Genomic DNA, 18,855 nt, shown 5'->3' with positions numbered 1-18,855 from the left:
GAGACAGCAGGAGATGAAACAGCACAAAGGGGGACCAGGAGAGAGGAGAGATGGGAATGGTGTGAGACTACTCTCCCATGAAGCGCACATTTGTTTGAACTGGAACCTGAATTGAACCTGGACTGATGTGGATGTGGCTGGAAATTGGCAACACAGGTAAGAAAGGCCTGAAGGGGACATAACAAAGACTGTCACTGGTATTTTTCCAGCAGAAAAGAGAAAAAGCTGGCTGACTCTGAGATGACTTCCTTCACACTGGGCACGTCGACTGCCATGGAGACCTCCCACATGCCAACTCATTATGAGTCATCTTCTCTTGACTCCCATTGTTGCTATTCAAAGTTAGCAGTGTTTCATACACAATGATAACCATACTGCTCGAGACCTGACTATGCATTGTCATGGGAACTGGAACAGCTTTCCTCTAATAGGCTTCTTGCTGATTTCTCTTCTTTCTGGCTGGCCAAACTCAGCAAGAACGACGGGAGTAATGAAGCTACACTTAGAAGATGTAGAAATTTAGAACCCCTAAGAATTCTTCAGCTGTCTCTCTGGGCAGACCGTTTAAGGCTCTATGTAGAACCTTATAACAGATTGTTTCCTTATCAAAAACGGTTCAAAGTATAAATCCTTATTTGTCTGGCCTTTTTTTGAGAGCACAAAAAAAGTGAAAGTTTTTTTAGCTTCTTTAGGGCCTCTCAAATTAGAGCGGAAGCTTGCGAGCTTTACCCACTGGGTATGATAAAGACCAATTTAGCTTCTTGCAATAGAACGGTACCTAACTTCCTACAATATCATATAGTAACAGAGGAGTGAGACCCATGGCACCAACTGGGAAGCTGGTTCTACTCCCCAGGGAGCTCATGTAAGGCAATCTGAGAGAGTGATTAGAGCTTAGGTTCTAGCATACTCGCTGTATTAATGGTTAATGAAATTAAGGAGAATAAAGGTTGTTTTTAATCTCATTAAACACAGAAAAATAACAACTCTCTTGTTTTCCCCCCTAAGGATTATGGCTAGGTGAACTGTAATCAGGTCAAGACTCCCACAGACCTAGAGTCAGGTTTTCTGAATAATATAACAAAGCAGACTACAGTATTCAGACACTGGCTCTAGATCCCACATTGCAACTCCTGTCAAAACTGTAACGGAACTTATGGAGAGGAAGGCAAGAGGAAATGACCTTATTCCTCCTTCTTAAAAAAAAAAGAGTCCTTTGTTTCAAAGAAACAACAATACACTTATACAGATGGTCATAATAATTGAAGCCGCTGTTTAAGGATTTTAAATAAGGGCACGCACACACACACACACACACACACACACACATACAGAGTTTTGAATAATTTCAATAAGACTTGCTATCACATGACAGGAGTTTGTCTTTCATGCTGAGGACAATTAAAAGCAACCTACCATAATGAAAACCTTTTTGTAAACAGTATAAAAGGTGCAGGAAATAAGTGCTAAACACATGAAAATTAAAACACTGCTCAAAATTAAGAGAACAATTAATCATCACAGTATAACACCAAGTCAGTTTAAACCTCAGGGATATCAATCTGTCCATTTAGGCAGCATAAATGATTGTGAATCGGTTTCACCTGCTTTGGTGTAAATGAAAGTGACAACAGGCACACTGGAGACAACAGCAAGACAATCCCCAAAAAGGGAATGGTTTAGCAGGTGGTGGCCACTGACAATTGCTCTTTCTTTATCCTTCTTGACTGAATTGTCAGGGTTCTTGCCACTACTTGTAGCATGAGGCAGTACATGCAACCCAATCAGGTAGCACAGTTAATCCAGCTCTGCCAGAATGGCACATCCATACATGCTATAACAATGAGGTTTGGTGTGTTTCCCAGAACACTTTCAAGAGCATGGAGGAGATACCAAGAGATGGACGGTTACACGAGGAGAGGTAGAAATATTGCCAGAGTCCTACAAAATGTCTACTGCCATGTCTGGACTCATGTAGGCCAGAGTGATGCCACTGACTGCTCTTCACGTTCCACAGACCCGAATCCATTTGAGAGCCTTTGGGACATTATGAATTGGAGTATCCGAAGCTGCCAGGTAGCACCACAGACTGTCCAGGAGCTCACTGATGCCCTGATACAGGTCTGGGAGAAGATTCCCCAGGGCACCATCTGCCATTTCATCAGGAGCATGCCCAGTCGATTGAGTGCATACTGGCATGTGCGGGCCATACACACTCACATTATGAGTTTTGTTCCCAAAGAATTACACAATGTTTATAATTAAAGATTTTAAATTTGAATATTTCATGTGTGAGCAGCATATTTTATACAGAACAGTATACAGCAAGACCAAGTGCATGCTGGTTCATATGTGACTCAGATCTTAAAATACAACAGAGACTCAGCTTTCTCTGTAGAAAAGCTTCACCTGCTTGTTTACAAATGTCTATAACCTATCAGCAAGGTTAGTCAACATCATGCATACCAGAAATAGGGTAATTTTCCAGGCTATAAGTAGGGGGTGTGGATGCCATGGGAAATTGTTTTTCAGAGGTTTTGCTGAATATAAAAAAACAGAAAATAAAGAAACAAAAAAGTGATTTATTTTCTCTCTCCTACTATAAAATAAATTACAAAAGCTTTATTGACTGAATATATAACTAATTTTTTTTTTCTCAAATTCATGTGATGATGATGATGATGATGATGATGATTATTATTATTATTATTATTATTATTATTATTATTATTATTATTATTGGGGCAATTAAGCAATATCGGTTATGTAGTTAAGGATAATTTAGAGTATAGTTGACAGTGAATGTGGAGGTCATGTAGAGGTCATGTACAGTATACAGTATTTAGCTGTATATGACATACATATGAAAGACAGATAATACATACAACGTTGCCCTTTTTTAACCGATTACAACATTGCTCATTACAAGTTATATTAGCAACAACTTGAGTGGAAACTTTAATGTATTATTGTAATACAAGCCAATGGCCAGAAGTTTGTGGACACTTGATCATCACACCCATGCTCTTTTTTTTAGAATATCTTATTCTATGTTTAATCTATGCTGTTATAATAACTTCCAGACTTCTGAAGGCTTTCTACTGGATTTTGGAGACTGGGTGTAAGAATTTGTGCTCATTCAGCCACAAAAGCATTAGTGAGGTCAGGCACTGATGTTGGGCAGCCGGCACTGCAGTTCATCCCGAAGGTATTCAGTGGGGTTGAGGTCAGGGCTCTGTGCAGGCCACTTGAGTTCTACCACACCAAAATTGGCATATCATGCCTACACGAAACTCCCTTATACAAAGACGTCCTAGACCGTCATGTGCATAAAATCTTGTGGCAAATATTTAGGAAAGACCCATATGTGGGTGTCCTTGTTACATGTCCACATACGTTGGGCCATGTAGTGTATGTTAAATCATATCATAATAAGATGCACTGCTTCAGTGGACAGCATAAAACTTTTACCAGACAACCTTATCCAGAGCTACTTACATTTTTATCTCATTTTATACAACTGAGCAATTGAGGGTTAAGGGTCTTGCTCAGGGGTCCAACAGCGGTAGCCTTGTGGCCATGGGAATGGAACTCACAACCTTGCGATCGGTAGCTTGACATCTTAACCACTCCACATCCCCTAAACCTTAATGAAATCTGACACTTTCTAGAAAGGAGTAACACATTTACTTAGATTTAAATAGTGACCTAGAATTAATGCATAATCCTAAATATGTATGTATTTTCTTTGTTTTTTTTTTTCTCAATTAAAAACACCAAGAGCAACTCAGTCCTTTTGCCCACACTGCATACAATGCACAATATGTTTACATCCATGCATCCATCCATTTTCTGAACCTAATCCTACGCAGGTGAAGGAACGTGAAGAAAAATCATGACAAAAAAGGAGTAAACAGCCTCGAGGACAAAATCCTGACACCTCATGAATATGAACTGCAGCAACGCGACTCACCTCCAAGACGTAGATCCGCCTCTGCTGTCACGCGATTGGTCCAAAGTTTACTTAGCTCCTCCCATCTGCCTCTTACCTCTCGTGCTGTTTCTTCGAAAATTAATCAACGGACCGGAGACGCGTCAAATCGCTGTCAACTCTCAACGGCTGTGATTGAAAACCTTGTTTTACCACTAACTGATTTTCTTTACGAGTACCAGGAGTACCGTTTATAATACGTACAGAAGTTGGAGTTACGTTTCAAGACATTTTAAAACTTGAGAATATTCCAGCACACGGAAACGCCTGGGGTTTATCGAGTTACCTCAGACTTGTGTGAGGTAAAACATCTTAGCTACTTTGCTAACAAATTAATCCAACACTGGATACAATTACTTTCGGTACATCCTGCTGTTCGGGACAACAAACAAAACAGAACAAACAAACAAACAACCAGGACGGATATTTCTAAAAAGTTTTTGATTCGGTTCTTAATACTTTTTTTTTTTTGAGTCGGTTCTTGATACATTTTTTGAATCGGCTCTTGATGCATTTTTTGAGTCGGCTCTTGATGCATTTTTTGAGTCGGTTCATCTGCTTCACTGTTACTAAAACTCCACATCTCATGAGCGAGTAAAGATTTTTTCAGATTTTTTTTTTTTTTTTTTTTTTGGAGCTGGATGCAGATATGAGTTTTCTCCGGTACTCAGGACCTTCATACACGCTGATTATATTGATTTTGCTCATGCATGTGCTTTCAAGTGCTTCAGGAAAACGACACCTGGTCTACTGGAACTCCACCAACACCAGGTAAAACCACACATCTCACTGGACCTCTTCTTATTCCTATCACACATTTGTAAGTAAACACGTTTTATTCCAAACTTTTCTGTCCAGGTTGATTTAGCCTACTGCTTTTGTTCAGATGCACGAATTAGACAGACATGTATCTATTCATATCGGTGTATTCAAGGTAAAAAACGACTTTTATTGTCATCTTGGAAACATTCTTGTTGTGTTTTTCTAAACTTTTCTATAGATTCTCTGTTCATTCATTTCACCCGTCCTTGTGAGTTTTATGTGTTATGGAACAGACTTTTAAATCTTTTCAGATTTCACCCCAAAGTTCAGTCATGTTAAAGCTAAGCGTATTAAAAGGGTCTAGCTGACTAAGAAATTAATTTAAATCTAGACTAAAAGCGACAAATCTCAGACAGCAGTGATCGTGGTCATGATCTTCAGCCCTGTTCCTGAAGCTCATAAGATCATTGTGCACCTTTGAGCAGAGCAGATCAGGTTCATCTGGAGTGGGTGTGTTGGATTTGGGCCGGGACTGAATGCTGAATGATGAATGATGGTCGATCTTCAGGAAGAATGTTGTTGTTGGTATGTAAGACACAAATCTAATGTGTGTATGGTGAGGGTGGGGTTGGGTGTGTGTGTGTGTGTGTGTGTAGTGTGTGTGATTTGTTCTTTCTGATTTTTCAGTCGTTTATTGAGGGTCAGCTGCTTTTCCAGGTGTAGCATGAGCCATGATTGGCTGTTTAGGTTGTATAATGCCTGAAGAACTAAGTTGAGCTCCACCCAACTCAAGAAGGCAAGGACAAGTAACTGCTGTCCTCACACACACACACCCACACACACACACCCACACACACACTACCTAGGAATCTTTCTTCAAAACCATAAAGCATGAACGTGCATATTACCTTGTCGCTGACAAGAACTTTAACCATAAATTTAACTGCAAATTTCAGCCAATTTTATTTTTGTTGTTGTTGTTTTGTGCTTCTGATATTAAAGTTATGCCCTGGCCTAATTAATGCACTAAATAAAACAACAGCATCATTAATAACACATGAGAAGAGCCAATATATTGAGATGGCAAAAATTCTAAATAATATATAAGGCATGTATTATAAAAAGTCATAAAACACAAATGTTGGCACAGCAGATTTATTAAATCGCTTATGCATTTGGATTGCCGTATAATCAGCTGGGAGTTTGTTTTGGAAAATGAGCGTGCATTATGGGGGGGAAAACCCCGCAAAACAGGAAAGTATGAAGGCAGAGAGATCGAGTTGGGGGACAAGCAAATAGATCCTATTACTCAAGAGGGAAAATCTCAAGAGGCTGATGCATCTGATTTCTAATGTCTGTAGAAGGTATTTTTTCCTCCTTCATTTCTACCAGTTAGGTTTGCAGTTAGGTTTTCACCTTGTTCGCCTGTTTTCAGGTGCCTTGTTAAAAAAAAAAAAAAAAATATATATATATATATATATATATATATATATATATATATATATATATATATATACACACACACACACACACACACATATATATATATATATATATATATATATATATATATATATAAAATGTATGGAAAAAATGGTATTCGCATATGAGTTCAGAAAGCATAGCTAGGTTCATGATTTCTTTTGATTTGGTTACGTGGTTTTGTTCTAAATTAGTGTTATTATATTTAATTATCGAGTTCATCATCATATTCTTCTTATCTTGTTTGACTGGCCACTTCAATTGAATGGATTTGATGCAAACCTCAATAACCCAGTAACAATAAAACCTATAATCGATGTCGAATATTTTCCGTAAAGTTCAGGAATTAAAAAAGGTTAAATATATTTTTACTGTACATGTTAAAATGGCAAGCTTAAAGGTTTGTATATAGTCGAATGTTCACCAGATAAACCTGTCCTGATGAGAACCCGTGCAATACGCAACAGCAACGGAAACATATCACGTATAGTAGAAGAAAGCTGATTCATAACAAGAAAGCATAACAAGCATCCACTTTTCGATGGAAAATCCTGTTTAAACAGATTACACTATATTTCACGCATCGCATCTGGAAATAGCAATTTTCTGTGACGCGACCTGTAATCACATAACTCCTTGCTTTTTATGCTATATTGTCAGACTAGTCTTCTGCATACTCTCATTATGGCTGCAGAAATCAAAAAGCTATACTGTACACACAATCACGATTTGCATGCTACGTCTTTAACTGGCTAAGCTGATAAAAGTAAAATATGTGCTTAGAAAGTGTCGTTCAGTCAGACCTAACGTTGGAGGAAAAAGCCTTTCCCCTAGATTCTTCCTCCTGTACATTCCTTGCTATCCGCACGTCGTTAAAAGCCACGTGGCCAGAAGTGCCTGGAATATGGACCTGGAAATCTAAAATACTTCTTTTCCCGATAAAGTGAACACATAATTTTTTTATTGGTCAAATGCTTTATGATTTTGTATCTGATTGTATGCAAGCTGGAAATGCGGCACGTTCAGGGTGCCATGTTTTTTGCCTCCCTGATTGCATCCCGGCAGCCTGGAAACGGTTTCTAGAACGATTCGTCCTCTCCTCGCGATGCTCGCACGTCTCGTACCATTCGCAGTAAAACGCCTGCTTTCTTCCTCGCTGTTTTCTGTATGACTCTGAGGGAGCTGGAGGAGGGAAGCAAGGCTTGCGGATGATAATAGTACCGGAAAGGTCTGAGATGGTGTATTAGGTATAAACACTTTAGACCGTGCATTTTATTCATACTGTAGCTTTCTGAGCTCTTTTTATAAGTAGTAATAAAGTCATGTTTAATTTGACTCATTGACCATATAGATTGTTCTATTTAGGTCTGTGTAGTTTATGTTTGTAGCAAGCTTGAACACATTTCTCGTTATGAAACACCACAAGCTTCTCTCTCTCTCTCTCTCGCTGTCTCTCTCCCCATAGCCCTGCCTCCTTTAAATCAGTTTTTGCCTGCGAGTTCGAATAACAACAATCCTTTTTTTTCCCCTCCATTTTATTCATCATGCACTAATTCCTCATGTGAACTCCAATTGTGTTTACACCTAATTAAGTCTGTTGTCTTAATGTGCTCTTAAAAGTGTGTCTCGCCTTGTTTTTGCCTCTCACACACACGCGAACACAGACAATGCCGTGCGAGATGCACACGTATCGCTTGAATTACTTCCCCGAACACCAACTGCAATTTTTCTGGTGATTGCGCAGAATTCTCCAGTCCAACACCCTGCGAAGTGTCTTGCGTCCCTCCTCCTTCGGTAAACTGCTAGTTACTGGAACCCACGAGCTGCAATCAAGAGCCCTACTTCTAAATAATGACCTTCCTTCCAAACTTACTACCCCACCACCACCTTCTGGAGGTTTCTTGTGCCTTTTGATTTCACTCATGAAGAGCACTACGGTTCTCTATTGCTAACAGATGGCATCTTTTATAGGCCGAACCTGCAGCCCGATATATTTCAGCGAACGCCGCCTAACAGCACGTCTTGCTCGCTCCTAATTAAGATAAAGCATGCAGCATCTCCTCTCTCGCATGTTTATTGATCTCCGAGCTCTACTGTGTGATGGCGATGTAATCAGAAATGTAGCCTTTTCACAATGATGAAGCTCACTCTGGTTCTAATCGTGAGCTTGTTTTAAAGCGCGTCTTGCGAAATCCTCTGCCCGCAAACGTTCATCTATCACTCTTCCCTCTAAAGGACGCCCGAGTCGCTTGGGAATGGGAAAGTTCGGAATTGTGCAGAGCAATTTTTCAGGCCGCTTGCCCTTAAACCGCACTCCCCCAGACGTATTAGCCTACTACAAGCTGTGCCGGAGCTACATTTCCACTTCCAAGACATAACAGCCTGGAGATATATGCTACATTTATTACCGTGGACGGAGAGAAAAAAAAAACGATGATAAAGTCTGCCGATGCTCATGCAGAGTCTCACCTTGAAATTTTTTTTTACCCGAGCAAGCTCAGAAGGGGTTTAAATGCATCTGTTTAAGGTCATCGTTTTATATATGTATGAGATGTGGATGATTAGGGGCTTGTCGGCTACCCCGCATCTGACAAAGAAAGCAGGTTTCCTGGATATTTTGTCTAATATCGATAGCTATTCTCCATGCAGATGTTATCTGCCGCGATGCACCATTATCTCCCACCTCCATATTGACCAGTAGCGCTTCTCTCAGCAGGGTCGAGTCAATATCATGCAATTTTGCTACCCTTCGGATGCCCTGTGTGTGTGTGTGTATGGCAGTCAGGGATCAGATCAACGTGTTTGCTGTGAGACCAAACGAAGCCTGTCTCCGCAGGCCGCCTGTATTTATATGCGGAGTGTGCGAAGGCGAATCGGCTTCTGTTTTGTTTGAGCGAGCATGCGGAGCAGGAAGTAATAAGATTTTGCGACTTGTACGAGTGTGTGCGCGTTTTCAGTTCTCATGATTTTAAGGCCATCTGATGCAACAGCACAAAAGTGAATGTGCATGAATCAGAAATGATTTGGAGACCGCATTCATGTTTGAGTCATGTGCTGCGCTTCAGTGTAGAGGGGACGGACGGATCAATGCATGGACGGATAGATAGATTAGGTGAGAGGAGAGGGGCTTTCAGTTCCAAACCGCTCTCGCTCCTTGCAGAAATCGAAGGCCTTTTCCAACATCACCTGAAAATGAAGTGTGTAAATATATACGGTTGAGAAACGCAGGAAGGAAAATGGCCACCGTTCCCACATTTCCTCTGCGTTTTGACCCCTTTCCCAACGTCGCACTCGCGCAGTCGCTGGCAGAGAAGCGTAGAGTCGCTGCGGTAAGTGCATGTTGATTGGACCTGTGGCGTGCAGTGCCGTTCTCTCGATCCGTAGGGGTCTTCCTGAGTGTTTCTGCGTGTCTGAGTGAATAGTGTGTATCAGGTGCACTCAGTAGGGTTTGTTGTCAGCTGAAGCACACAGCTTTCTTGCTCTTTTGTTCCTCAAAGCGAATTCTGCCAGATTTCCCTGCCCTTCGTCCAGAAAACCTACCATGAACTCCTAGCATGCATGGTGCTACATGGAGCACTTGTGCTCTCGGGAGAAAACCGAATTAGGACGAGCTGCTGAGGTATTACCGCGTTTACGAAATGATATTAGAGCGTACCCGAGAGGAATCCGTTTGTAACGCCCCCCGTCATGGGGATCAATTGCGAATTGCCAATCTTATTGACTCTGTGTGTTTGTGTATGTGTATATGTCTGTTTGTTGTTTTTTTTTCCTTCTTCTTTTTTTCTCCAGTCTAATACTGTGCAGTATAAAACAAATGCTGTGAAGCATGTATAGTACATAAATGAACCCCGGGTGTTAAATTACCCTGTCCGGTATGGAGGCGAGGACGTCTTTCCCCCTCAGTGCGACTCCCAGCTCTGTTCAGCATAGAAGCTTTCTCGTCGTAGACTCCAGCTCTGAGAACATGTACTGCTCTTGTTTCTGCTGGTCTGTTTGCTTTAGATTAGGAGAGGAAAGCAAGCACATGCTCACACACCTCAGGCCATACTTCACGAACAATAATGACAAACTTTGCCGTTATCATTCCTGCGTGCGCAAAAACATGCGAGTGCACACTGGGGAATAGGGCAAGAAAGAAAAGCTAAGAGAAAGCTAGGCATGTTCTTGCTCTCTCTCTTTATTTATTTGTCACGCTTTAGGTATAAATATGAAGTCTTGATGTAAATATTATATATTGTAAATATTATATATTGTAAATATTATATATTGTAAGTACTTATATTGTAAGTAGGTGTTTTTATTTATTTATTTAGATTTTATTTTATTTTTCTCCATATTTGATTTCATAATCATAGTATTTTTTTATTTTGTGATTTGAACTGAAGTATGAAGCAACACACACACTCACACACAAATGCGCATAAAAACTGGTTTTAAAAAAGTATCTGACGTTTTTTAATATGGCTGATCTTTAACCTGTGGCTCAAATTAAGATAGCAGCTAGTTGGTTAAAGGTTAATAACACTCAAGGAACAAAAGCTGTTCATATCAGAGAGTTACACATTACACAAGCTCGCTGAATGTGTTGTCAGTACATTCTGGGCTACGTCTTAGAAATGCAAATCTGTAGGCGGTCCGAAATGATGATCCACGGTGCTGCAAGGTCGTAATCCAGCAAACGCTCCTTTTATTACGTTTTCCCCACAAAACACCATGTAGCACCATTACCTCTCTACCTCATTGATGCCAAACGCCTCGGCCTAAATCATGCAAAAAGCTTTGAAGCATAAAGATGATGAGAGCACGTTAGAAGGATCGATTACGATAGAGATTTGCTGTGATGGAAAGTGATAGTGATGCTAGCTCCGTAATGAAAATTGCAGGGCTGCGCTGCTCTCGGGAACAGCGCGGTGCGGTTGTCCATGACGAATTAGAAAAAAAAGAACACAAACATAAAATATACGCATCCCTAGAGCGTTTATTTTGGATGTATGTATAATTACGAGGGGCCATCTTGCGTGCATCTGCAGTGCATTATAATGTATGTGCTGGCGTCCGGTTTGTGTTTGTTCATCTCTCAGATGAAGGCCTGTACAATATAATTTGCGGTTCGATCACCGAGTGGCATTTTTTGTGTTTGGAGGCTTTGTGTGCTGCGCTGATTTAAAGCACTGCTTCTTATCTCCCAGCGCTCGCTTATCTCTAGGGAGGGCCGTTTATTTTTCTTGCATAACTTTCCAGTCACTTTTTTTTTTTTTATAACTCCGAGGCTTTTGTAAATGTCCATTTTGTTCTTTCCCGAGTTCGGACGTCAGAGAGCGCACATTAATTTTGTCGCTTCCTTCTTACATGGCCGGTTCATGTTTCAATTTGTAATTCATCATTCCATTTTTCTCTCTCCATTAACCCCAGCGTAGCTTCCTCAATCTCTCTCGCACTTCTTCTCTCCCCCTCCTTTCTCTTTCTCTTTCTCTCTCTCTGTCTCTCACTCTCTCTCTCTCTCTCTCCTGAGATGGAAAAGACATTATGCCCGTGCTGGATGGATGGAGGCGAAGACAAGGAGGAAAAGACATTAGGCAGAGAAGGGGAAAGAAGGTGGAAGGTGGCAGAGAATGAGTGAACAGCTTTCGGGTTCCCTAAACTGCAAGGGAAAAGTCTCTAGGGAGAAGGGGACGAGGTGAGGGAGCGAGGGAGGAAAAGATGTCGACGGGTATTACTGTCAGTGTCAGGTTGGAGGAGTGGCGAGGAAAAAAACACTAAACACACTTTTTGAGATTGAAGGAGGACATTTCAAACTGCTGTGTGTGTGTGTAGTAGTAGTGTGGTGGTTTGTGGTGGTGTGTGTTATTAGAGATGTTTACATTTACCTGTAATTACATAATTGTACAAGAATGGGCTCCTATGATTTTAATTACATTAATGGGTCAAAATGTGGTTTGTGTGTGTGAGAGAGAGAGAGAGAGAGAGAGGAAATAGTTATTTTGTTTTAGATGTTGTACGGAGTGGAATGAATGGTATGTTTGGTATGGTGTGGTGAGCTAAAATGCCTCACATATCATTCTGTTTTAATAAGGATCACAGTTTCGGGAACGTGTGTGTGCTTGTACGTGACTCGCGCAAGTTACGTTACATGTGTATGCAGGTTTGGGTGTGTTGTATCGATAGCTATTGTAGCGAACTAGCAATTCATGATTTTCAGCTTGTTAAAATGGATTTATTCCCTGTGCGTGTGTGTATACAGGAAGCCTGATGTCAAGCATTTTTCAAGCAGATTAGCCTGTAGAAGTGTCTACTCCGTCGAATCGAACACTCCTGCTGAGGCCTCCGAATAATAACTCTCACGGAGGGGCCGCATCAGCGGCGTTATTATGTGAGGAAATTGGACTAAACAAATATTTCATTTTTCAGTCCCAAAATTAAACGTGCACAAGAGAAATCAGCGCCGATGCAAATTTGCATCGAGTCACCTGCGACAGGCCAGCAATGCTCTCAGACCGCATTCGTTTTCTGTCGTCTTGTCTCTTTATCAGCGTGCGCGCACACACACACACACACACACACACACACACACACACATGCACACACACACGCACACACACACCCCCACCTGCCAGAAGTGATATAGTAATACCTACATTACTCTGATATGAGAATAATACACTGCCTATATGTCTGAGTCGTATCTCTCTCTCTCTTTGTAAAGCTTCATTACAGAACAGAAGTGAATTTTAATCTTGTATATCATTACCCACTTATACATTGTTCTCGTTAGTGATTCCCTTTCACACCTGCATTCGCTGTAATTTTTTTTTGACCTGTGTGCTGTATTTCTTCAGCCCGCTAGTTCGGACTTGTACTTATCTACACTATATGGCCAAAAGACCGTAGACACCTTGAGCATCAAACCCATATGTGGTTCTTCTCCAAACAGTTGTATAGCATGTACAGTATTTGTATGCTGTAGAGTTAGAATTTTCCTTCACTGGAGCTCTAAGAAGCCCTATTCTGTTTCAGCATGACAATGCCTTGTGCACAAAAGTCATGGTCATGAAGTAAAAAATTGGTGTGGAAGAACTTGAGTGGACTTCACAAAGCCCTGATTGCACACCTTTGGAATGAACTGGAGCATCGTCTTGCACCCCAGGACTCTCACCTGACATCTTTGCCTGAGCTCCCTAATGCTCTTGTGGCTGAATGAACACACATCAACAACACAACCACGCTTCAAAATCTGACGGAATGTCTTAACAGAAGATTGGAGCACATTATAACCGCAAAGATGGAACTACAAGCACACATGAGCCTGTATCTGCTTAACTAACTTTTGCCCATTTGTATGCTTGCACCAGTGTCTCACACAAATTCAGAAGAATTCACATTTCCTCATGTGTATGACTCATTTCAGAGGAGTCTAGGAGGAAAAAACACTGATGTGTTCCTGTGAAAACTGCTCATAGAAAATATCGTGATACTAACTTATAGTCAGAGCTGGAATTTGTCTGAGCAGGAGTTTTTCTCGAGCGAACGTCATATGCCAACTCAGATTTGTCAACACGCCTGAAAGAAGTACAGACGTCGCCAATTTTGGTTTGGCTTAACAAAGAGCTGCAGGCATCCTACGGGTTCTCTGCTTTCCCCTGCACAAGGTCTTGCCTTTTTTTTTCTCCGCTGTTCCCCTCAGAGAGACAGAGACCCGTGGAGAGTAATCTCTCAGCGTAGGCCTGTGCAAACGCACTCACAGGTCACGAAAGTTTCTCCACTTTAACAAGGCCGGTAGCCAGCTGTAGCCAGATAGCTGGATCCTGCGAGGGTTAGATGGAGATTAGACAGAAACGATTTCCCTTACAACACGGCAGCAGAAAATTGCATTCTCTGAGATACATCATATTCAAGTCACATTAAATAGTTTGCATGTACACCATTGGCATCATGGATATTAAGACTTTTCTTATTGAATATATATGACTCTGAATCATCAGATGAATTCACTTGGTAGAGATGGGAACAGCACGACTCTGATTGCGCTTGTTACGAAAGTTGTTTCACAAGGCTTTGGATAAGTTTCCCGGTCTTGTTATGGGTTTGTGAGAAGGGAAATAAATCATGTTTGAAACTATTTAGATATGTTTAGTGTTGACGCGTCCCCTGATGGTCCAGCAACAGGATCTCACCACCCTGCTGCTGCACTACTGGGCAAGGAACCAACCCATCCACTAAGGGCTTAACTCTCAGTGCTGGTCCCAAGCCCAGATAAAATGGGAGGGTCATGTCAGGAAAGGCATTCGGCATAAAATCCTTCGCCAAATCAAATACGTGCATCAAATAATCCTCTGTAGTGATCTCAAACAAGGAGAAGCCAAATGACAACAGTGTATAAAGTATTGAACAGTTAGCATGGCTTGATAATCAAACAGTTAATGTAGCAAGTATGGAAAGAAAATATTTTTCTTTATAATTTTTTTTCTATTTTGCTTCATATTCCAGCCGTGTTTAATTGGCTCTTTGTAATATAAGACCTATTGCATGCTATAAGCAAGTCTTAATTGTTTCACCATTGTTCTGTTGGTGTTTCTATTATTTCACTTTATGCTTTTTGCATTAAGTATGGATTAATCTCCGTCTGATCTGCAATTAGTTTTTAATTATGTTCTTTCCTTCTCCCTTTGTTAGGAGGAGGTCTGCAGTTGGTGCTTTTGTATGAGGCATTTTTCAGCCTTTGTGGTGTGTGTGTGTGTGTGTGTGTGTGTGTGCATGCGTAGCACGCTGTAGAGCAGGGTTGCTGCTGTTTTGTGCACCACAGGCTCTGAGCTCTTGTGATGCCGGGCCCTTTGCGACCCAAGCTTGTTCTGAGGTGCAGCGGCTGGACGCTGAAACCCAATCAGGCAGCCTGAATTGGAAGCATTTGGACAGAGACAGATGGAGAGGCAGGAGAGAGGACGAGGGAAATGAAGGCAGGAGATGGAAAGAGAGAGAGAGTGTAAAAGGCACTTTTATCCCCAAAGATTACAATGCACTGACCGTGAAAGAGTTTAAATAAATGCTGAGCATGGAATGGATGAGTGTTGGGGAAACAGATGAGTAAGAGAGAGAAGGAATAGAAAGAAAGGACCGAGATGGAGATGCGTTCGACAGGAAAAGGAAGCGAGTCCAGTTGTTGACGAAGAGGGCGACTGATGGTGGGGAGTGAAGACACATCGTTAAGACATGACGAACAGCTCAAAAGAAATGAGAGGAAAAGAAAGAAAGAGAGTGAACAGAACAGTGAAATGTCTTCTAGTTCAAGCTTCTGAACATAATGCATGAAATACCCACATTACAGAGGGGGTGAAAAATAGCGAAAGATTGAGATGACATGACTGCCCGAGAGCAAAAACGGAGAGCTGACGGCGAAGAGAAAGAAAGTCCGACTGACACGAAGAAAGCCAGATTGTTTCTAGCCCATCAAAAGTGTGACCCACTTTTCTGATGATGGATGCCCAGAGCAGCTCAGATTTATCGGTAATGCTTATTTGTAAGCAGGCACCATTTTCAGTACCCTTCCTAACCCACTTACTCCAGCTGGGGCATTCAGAGCACACTACACCTTCACCAGACACTTTTACTTCAGCTAAACTTCCAGCCTTCTTTTCTTTTACTCACAGTATTTGCTCTTACTCCTGGTCATACTGTAGTCAGACAGAGCTGCCTTGTCTATCCCTCGTGATAGATGATCTCAGCCGTTTCTATTTAATTTAGAGTAATAATAAACATCTAAGTGTCTGTTATGAGCAGTTTGGACTACAGTGGTGTTGAATTCTTGATAGGTCGGTCAGAAATTGTTGAATGATTTTCTATAACACAGCTCTGACAGTCGTTCCAACTGCAAGACAAATCACAGGTTTATATTAATAATGTTATTGTTTCTATAGAAACCGCTTATTCACAGGGACTTGTATGGCAGACGTCTAAAACTAATAATCCATCCATTCATCCATCTATTTTCTGTCGTATTCATCCTACACATGGTTACCGGGAGCCTGGAGCCTATTCCAGGGGACTCGGGAGACACCCAGGACGGGGTTCCAACACATCTTGGGACTCAATCTCAAGCACTCACACACACACATTCACACCCTTCAGACAATTTAGAGGTACCAGTTAGCCTACGACACACGTCTTTGGACTGCGGGAGGAAACTGGACATATTTAGCTTTTATAGAAGCAGTTTTTCCACCACAGGAAAGTCCTCAGGACAGAGGAACAACCTCTTTTTAGTCTATAGTACAGAAAGAGAAAAAGCCAGGCTGGTGATAATAGAAACTCATTTCTATCATGGTCATTTTACAACAGTGCAGAATTATAAACTAATAAAATCTATGAAGTTCTATAAAAAAATAAAATAAAATGTAAGTTGTGGCAAATTGTTGTTATTGGAAAATAATCAACTTCATAGTGGTATCAGTAACCCTTTCTAGCCCTGACTGAGATTATATCGATATCATGATAAGTTATTGCACATTATACTTTCATGAGATAATGTGTAGCTCATGCTGTGATTATTTATTATTTTATTTTATTTATTTATTTAAATAACAATTCAAAACTCTCTCTCATATATATGTATATTTAGAGAGAGAGAGAGAGCACAGAATCATTTAAATGCTGTGATGTGATATTTTTTCATAGCTTTTAAAAAATTTTTTTTTCTAAACATAGAAAACTTAAGAGATAAAGGGAATATGACTGAGACTTATCTAACTGACATTATTTCATGTTTAAAAAAAAATTAAGCAAAACTTTTAAAGCTTCATGTCGGAAAAAATCAGTTTTAGTACAGATATAAAATGAGTCATTTTGAACAGATCGTGAGGGTTAAGGCACAGGATGCAGGGCTGTGTTTAAGACACGCAGAGCTCTCATTAGCTTGAGGTTTTGGAAGTCGAGATGGAGGGCCGGGTAGAGAGAGAGAGAGAGAGAGCGAGCGAGGGAGGGAAGGCTGGCACAGAGCCTGGTTCCGGACTGGCTTGGTCCCAGGCCACGACACCTCTGGCCCCGTTTACCCCCAGCACACACAAAGTGCTCTAAACACATGTAAAAAAAAAATAAATAAATTCCTATGTGCTTTGAAGCTGCCACATAATCTACATTTCGGTGCTAACATAAACTCAAGGCATTATGTAGATTTGCGGCAGTAGGCAGAAGCACCACAGCACATTCTTATACTGTACATCACACACATGCTTCAGAGCTTTGTGATCTCAGTATGAATGAATAGGATTTTCTTATGCTTTATTGACTATAAAAGACAAAAGTCCACTATAAAAGACTTCTTTTTTTTTTTTTATCCTTTTGAAATGAGAAATCTGAGGAAAAGGCAGAGATAGTTATTTTCATATCTGCATTTAGCAACAAAATGGGCTCCCAGTGTCCACTTCAGTAGTGTTGTGTCAGCGGATCAAGCCGGCGTCGAGGCTTCGATGGCCACTTGCTAATCTTTCAGACCTTGACACCCTCTTCCTCACATACACCATTCGAAAGCGAACTTGTCCGGCTCTCTGTGGTGCCGTTGCTCCTGCTGACTCTTGGTGAAAGGGCCGCAGAGCTAACATGCAGAAAATAGCCACTGCTCTCGGCTTGATAAATGCATTTAAACTCTGGGGGCTTTTGGTGCCTTCCTAAATGCTAACCACCTGCCTACTTTACACGCACACACACACACACACACACACACACACACACAAAATCAGCCCCACATGATTGCTTTTATAGAGAAGTTGCCCTGCAGTTCTACTGAAAAGGGCCGGTTTGTGAGTTTGCCATACACACACACCATCAGCTGCCTGCCTAGCACGCAGATCTGAATTGTAACTTGCCATCTGCTCCAAACGCACTGCTGTAAATTGTTTCAAAAACATTATCGCGTGAGAAAGTTGTCGATAATTCATAATGTACTCAATTTAGACTCTTTGAGCATCCCTTGAAAGTACTGCACTAGGCTTTTACTGGTGTCTCTCACACACAAACGCTTCCTCTCCAGGGACAAGAAGCACGTCTTTGTGGTATTTCCAGCAGTGCATTCACATAAATGAAAACCGCTGCAATTCACTTTCTTCGTATTGCTAGTGGACAAATGAAACCTTTGTTTTAATCGCAGCCGCTGTTGTCTGAGCCAAGCTCCTTGCACCCGAAGCAATAAACGTTGGGAACTGAAACGGAATTAGGACGAGCTAAAGCTATTTAACAGCAATGCACTCAATACATAAAGACAAAAAGGGCTGCTGGAGAGCATTAAGCGAGCTTTCAATTGAATGTGGAGCTGGGAGTTCGAGTTTGTTTGTGTTGAGAGGAAACCCAGCTCATCTGCAGGAAGCATAGTCAAAGCTCGGAAGACACAACTCTCATTCTAGCCGCCACACCTGGCAAGTGAGGAAGAGCGAGAAAGCAGAGTGTACCCAAATACACCACTATGTGTAGTCTACGCACTGGGACTATTCAGGGTCAAGTTTTCATGAAGCCACTTCAATTTTCCCAAAGGCAAAGTTTGACATTGTGTAAGAAAAGTTTGGGAATTGGACACAGAGAACTGGAGTAGGGAGAAATAGGGGAGAACGGGCACAAACGAACAAGAGTGGCATACGGAG

At 41.2% G+C, this 18,855-nt stretch overlaps 1 protein-coding gene across 1 annotated transcript in view; it reads left to right on the top strand.

The window, feature by feature from the left end:
- The first annotated feature begins 4,072 nt into the window (after nt 1-4,072).
- Nucleotides 4,073-18,855, top strand: part of si:dkey-246i14.3 (ephrin A4) — a 40,806-nt gene continuing 26,023 nt past the window's right edge. The window contains exon 1 of the mRNA XM_060870785.1: nt 4,073-4,762. Within this exon, the coding sequence (XP_060726768.1) occupies nt 4,641-4,762 (122 nt within the window). The 5' untranslated portion in view covers nt 4,073-4,640. The remainder of the gene's footprint in view (nt 4,763-18,855) is intronic.

This window comes from Tachysurus vachellii, chromosome 5 (genome assembly GCF_030014155.1).
Source record: "Tachysurus vachellii isolate PV-2020 chromosome 5, HZAU_Pvac_v1, whole genome shotgun sequence".
NCBI lineage: Eukaryota > Metazoa > Chordata > Actinopteri > Siluriformes > Bagridae > Tachysurus > Tachysurus vachellii.
Note: the sequence above shows the minus strand (reverse complement) of the source record. Positions and strands in the feature narration are given on the sequence as shown.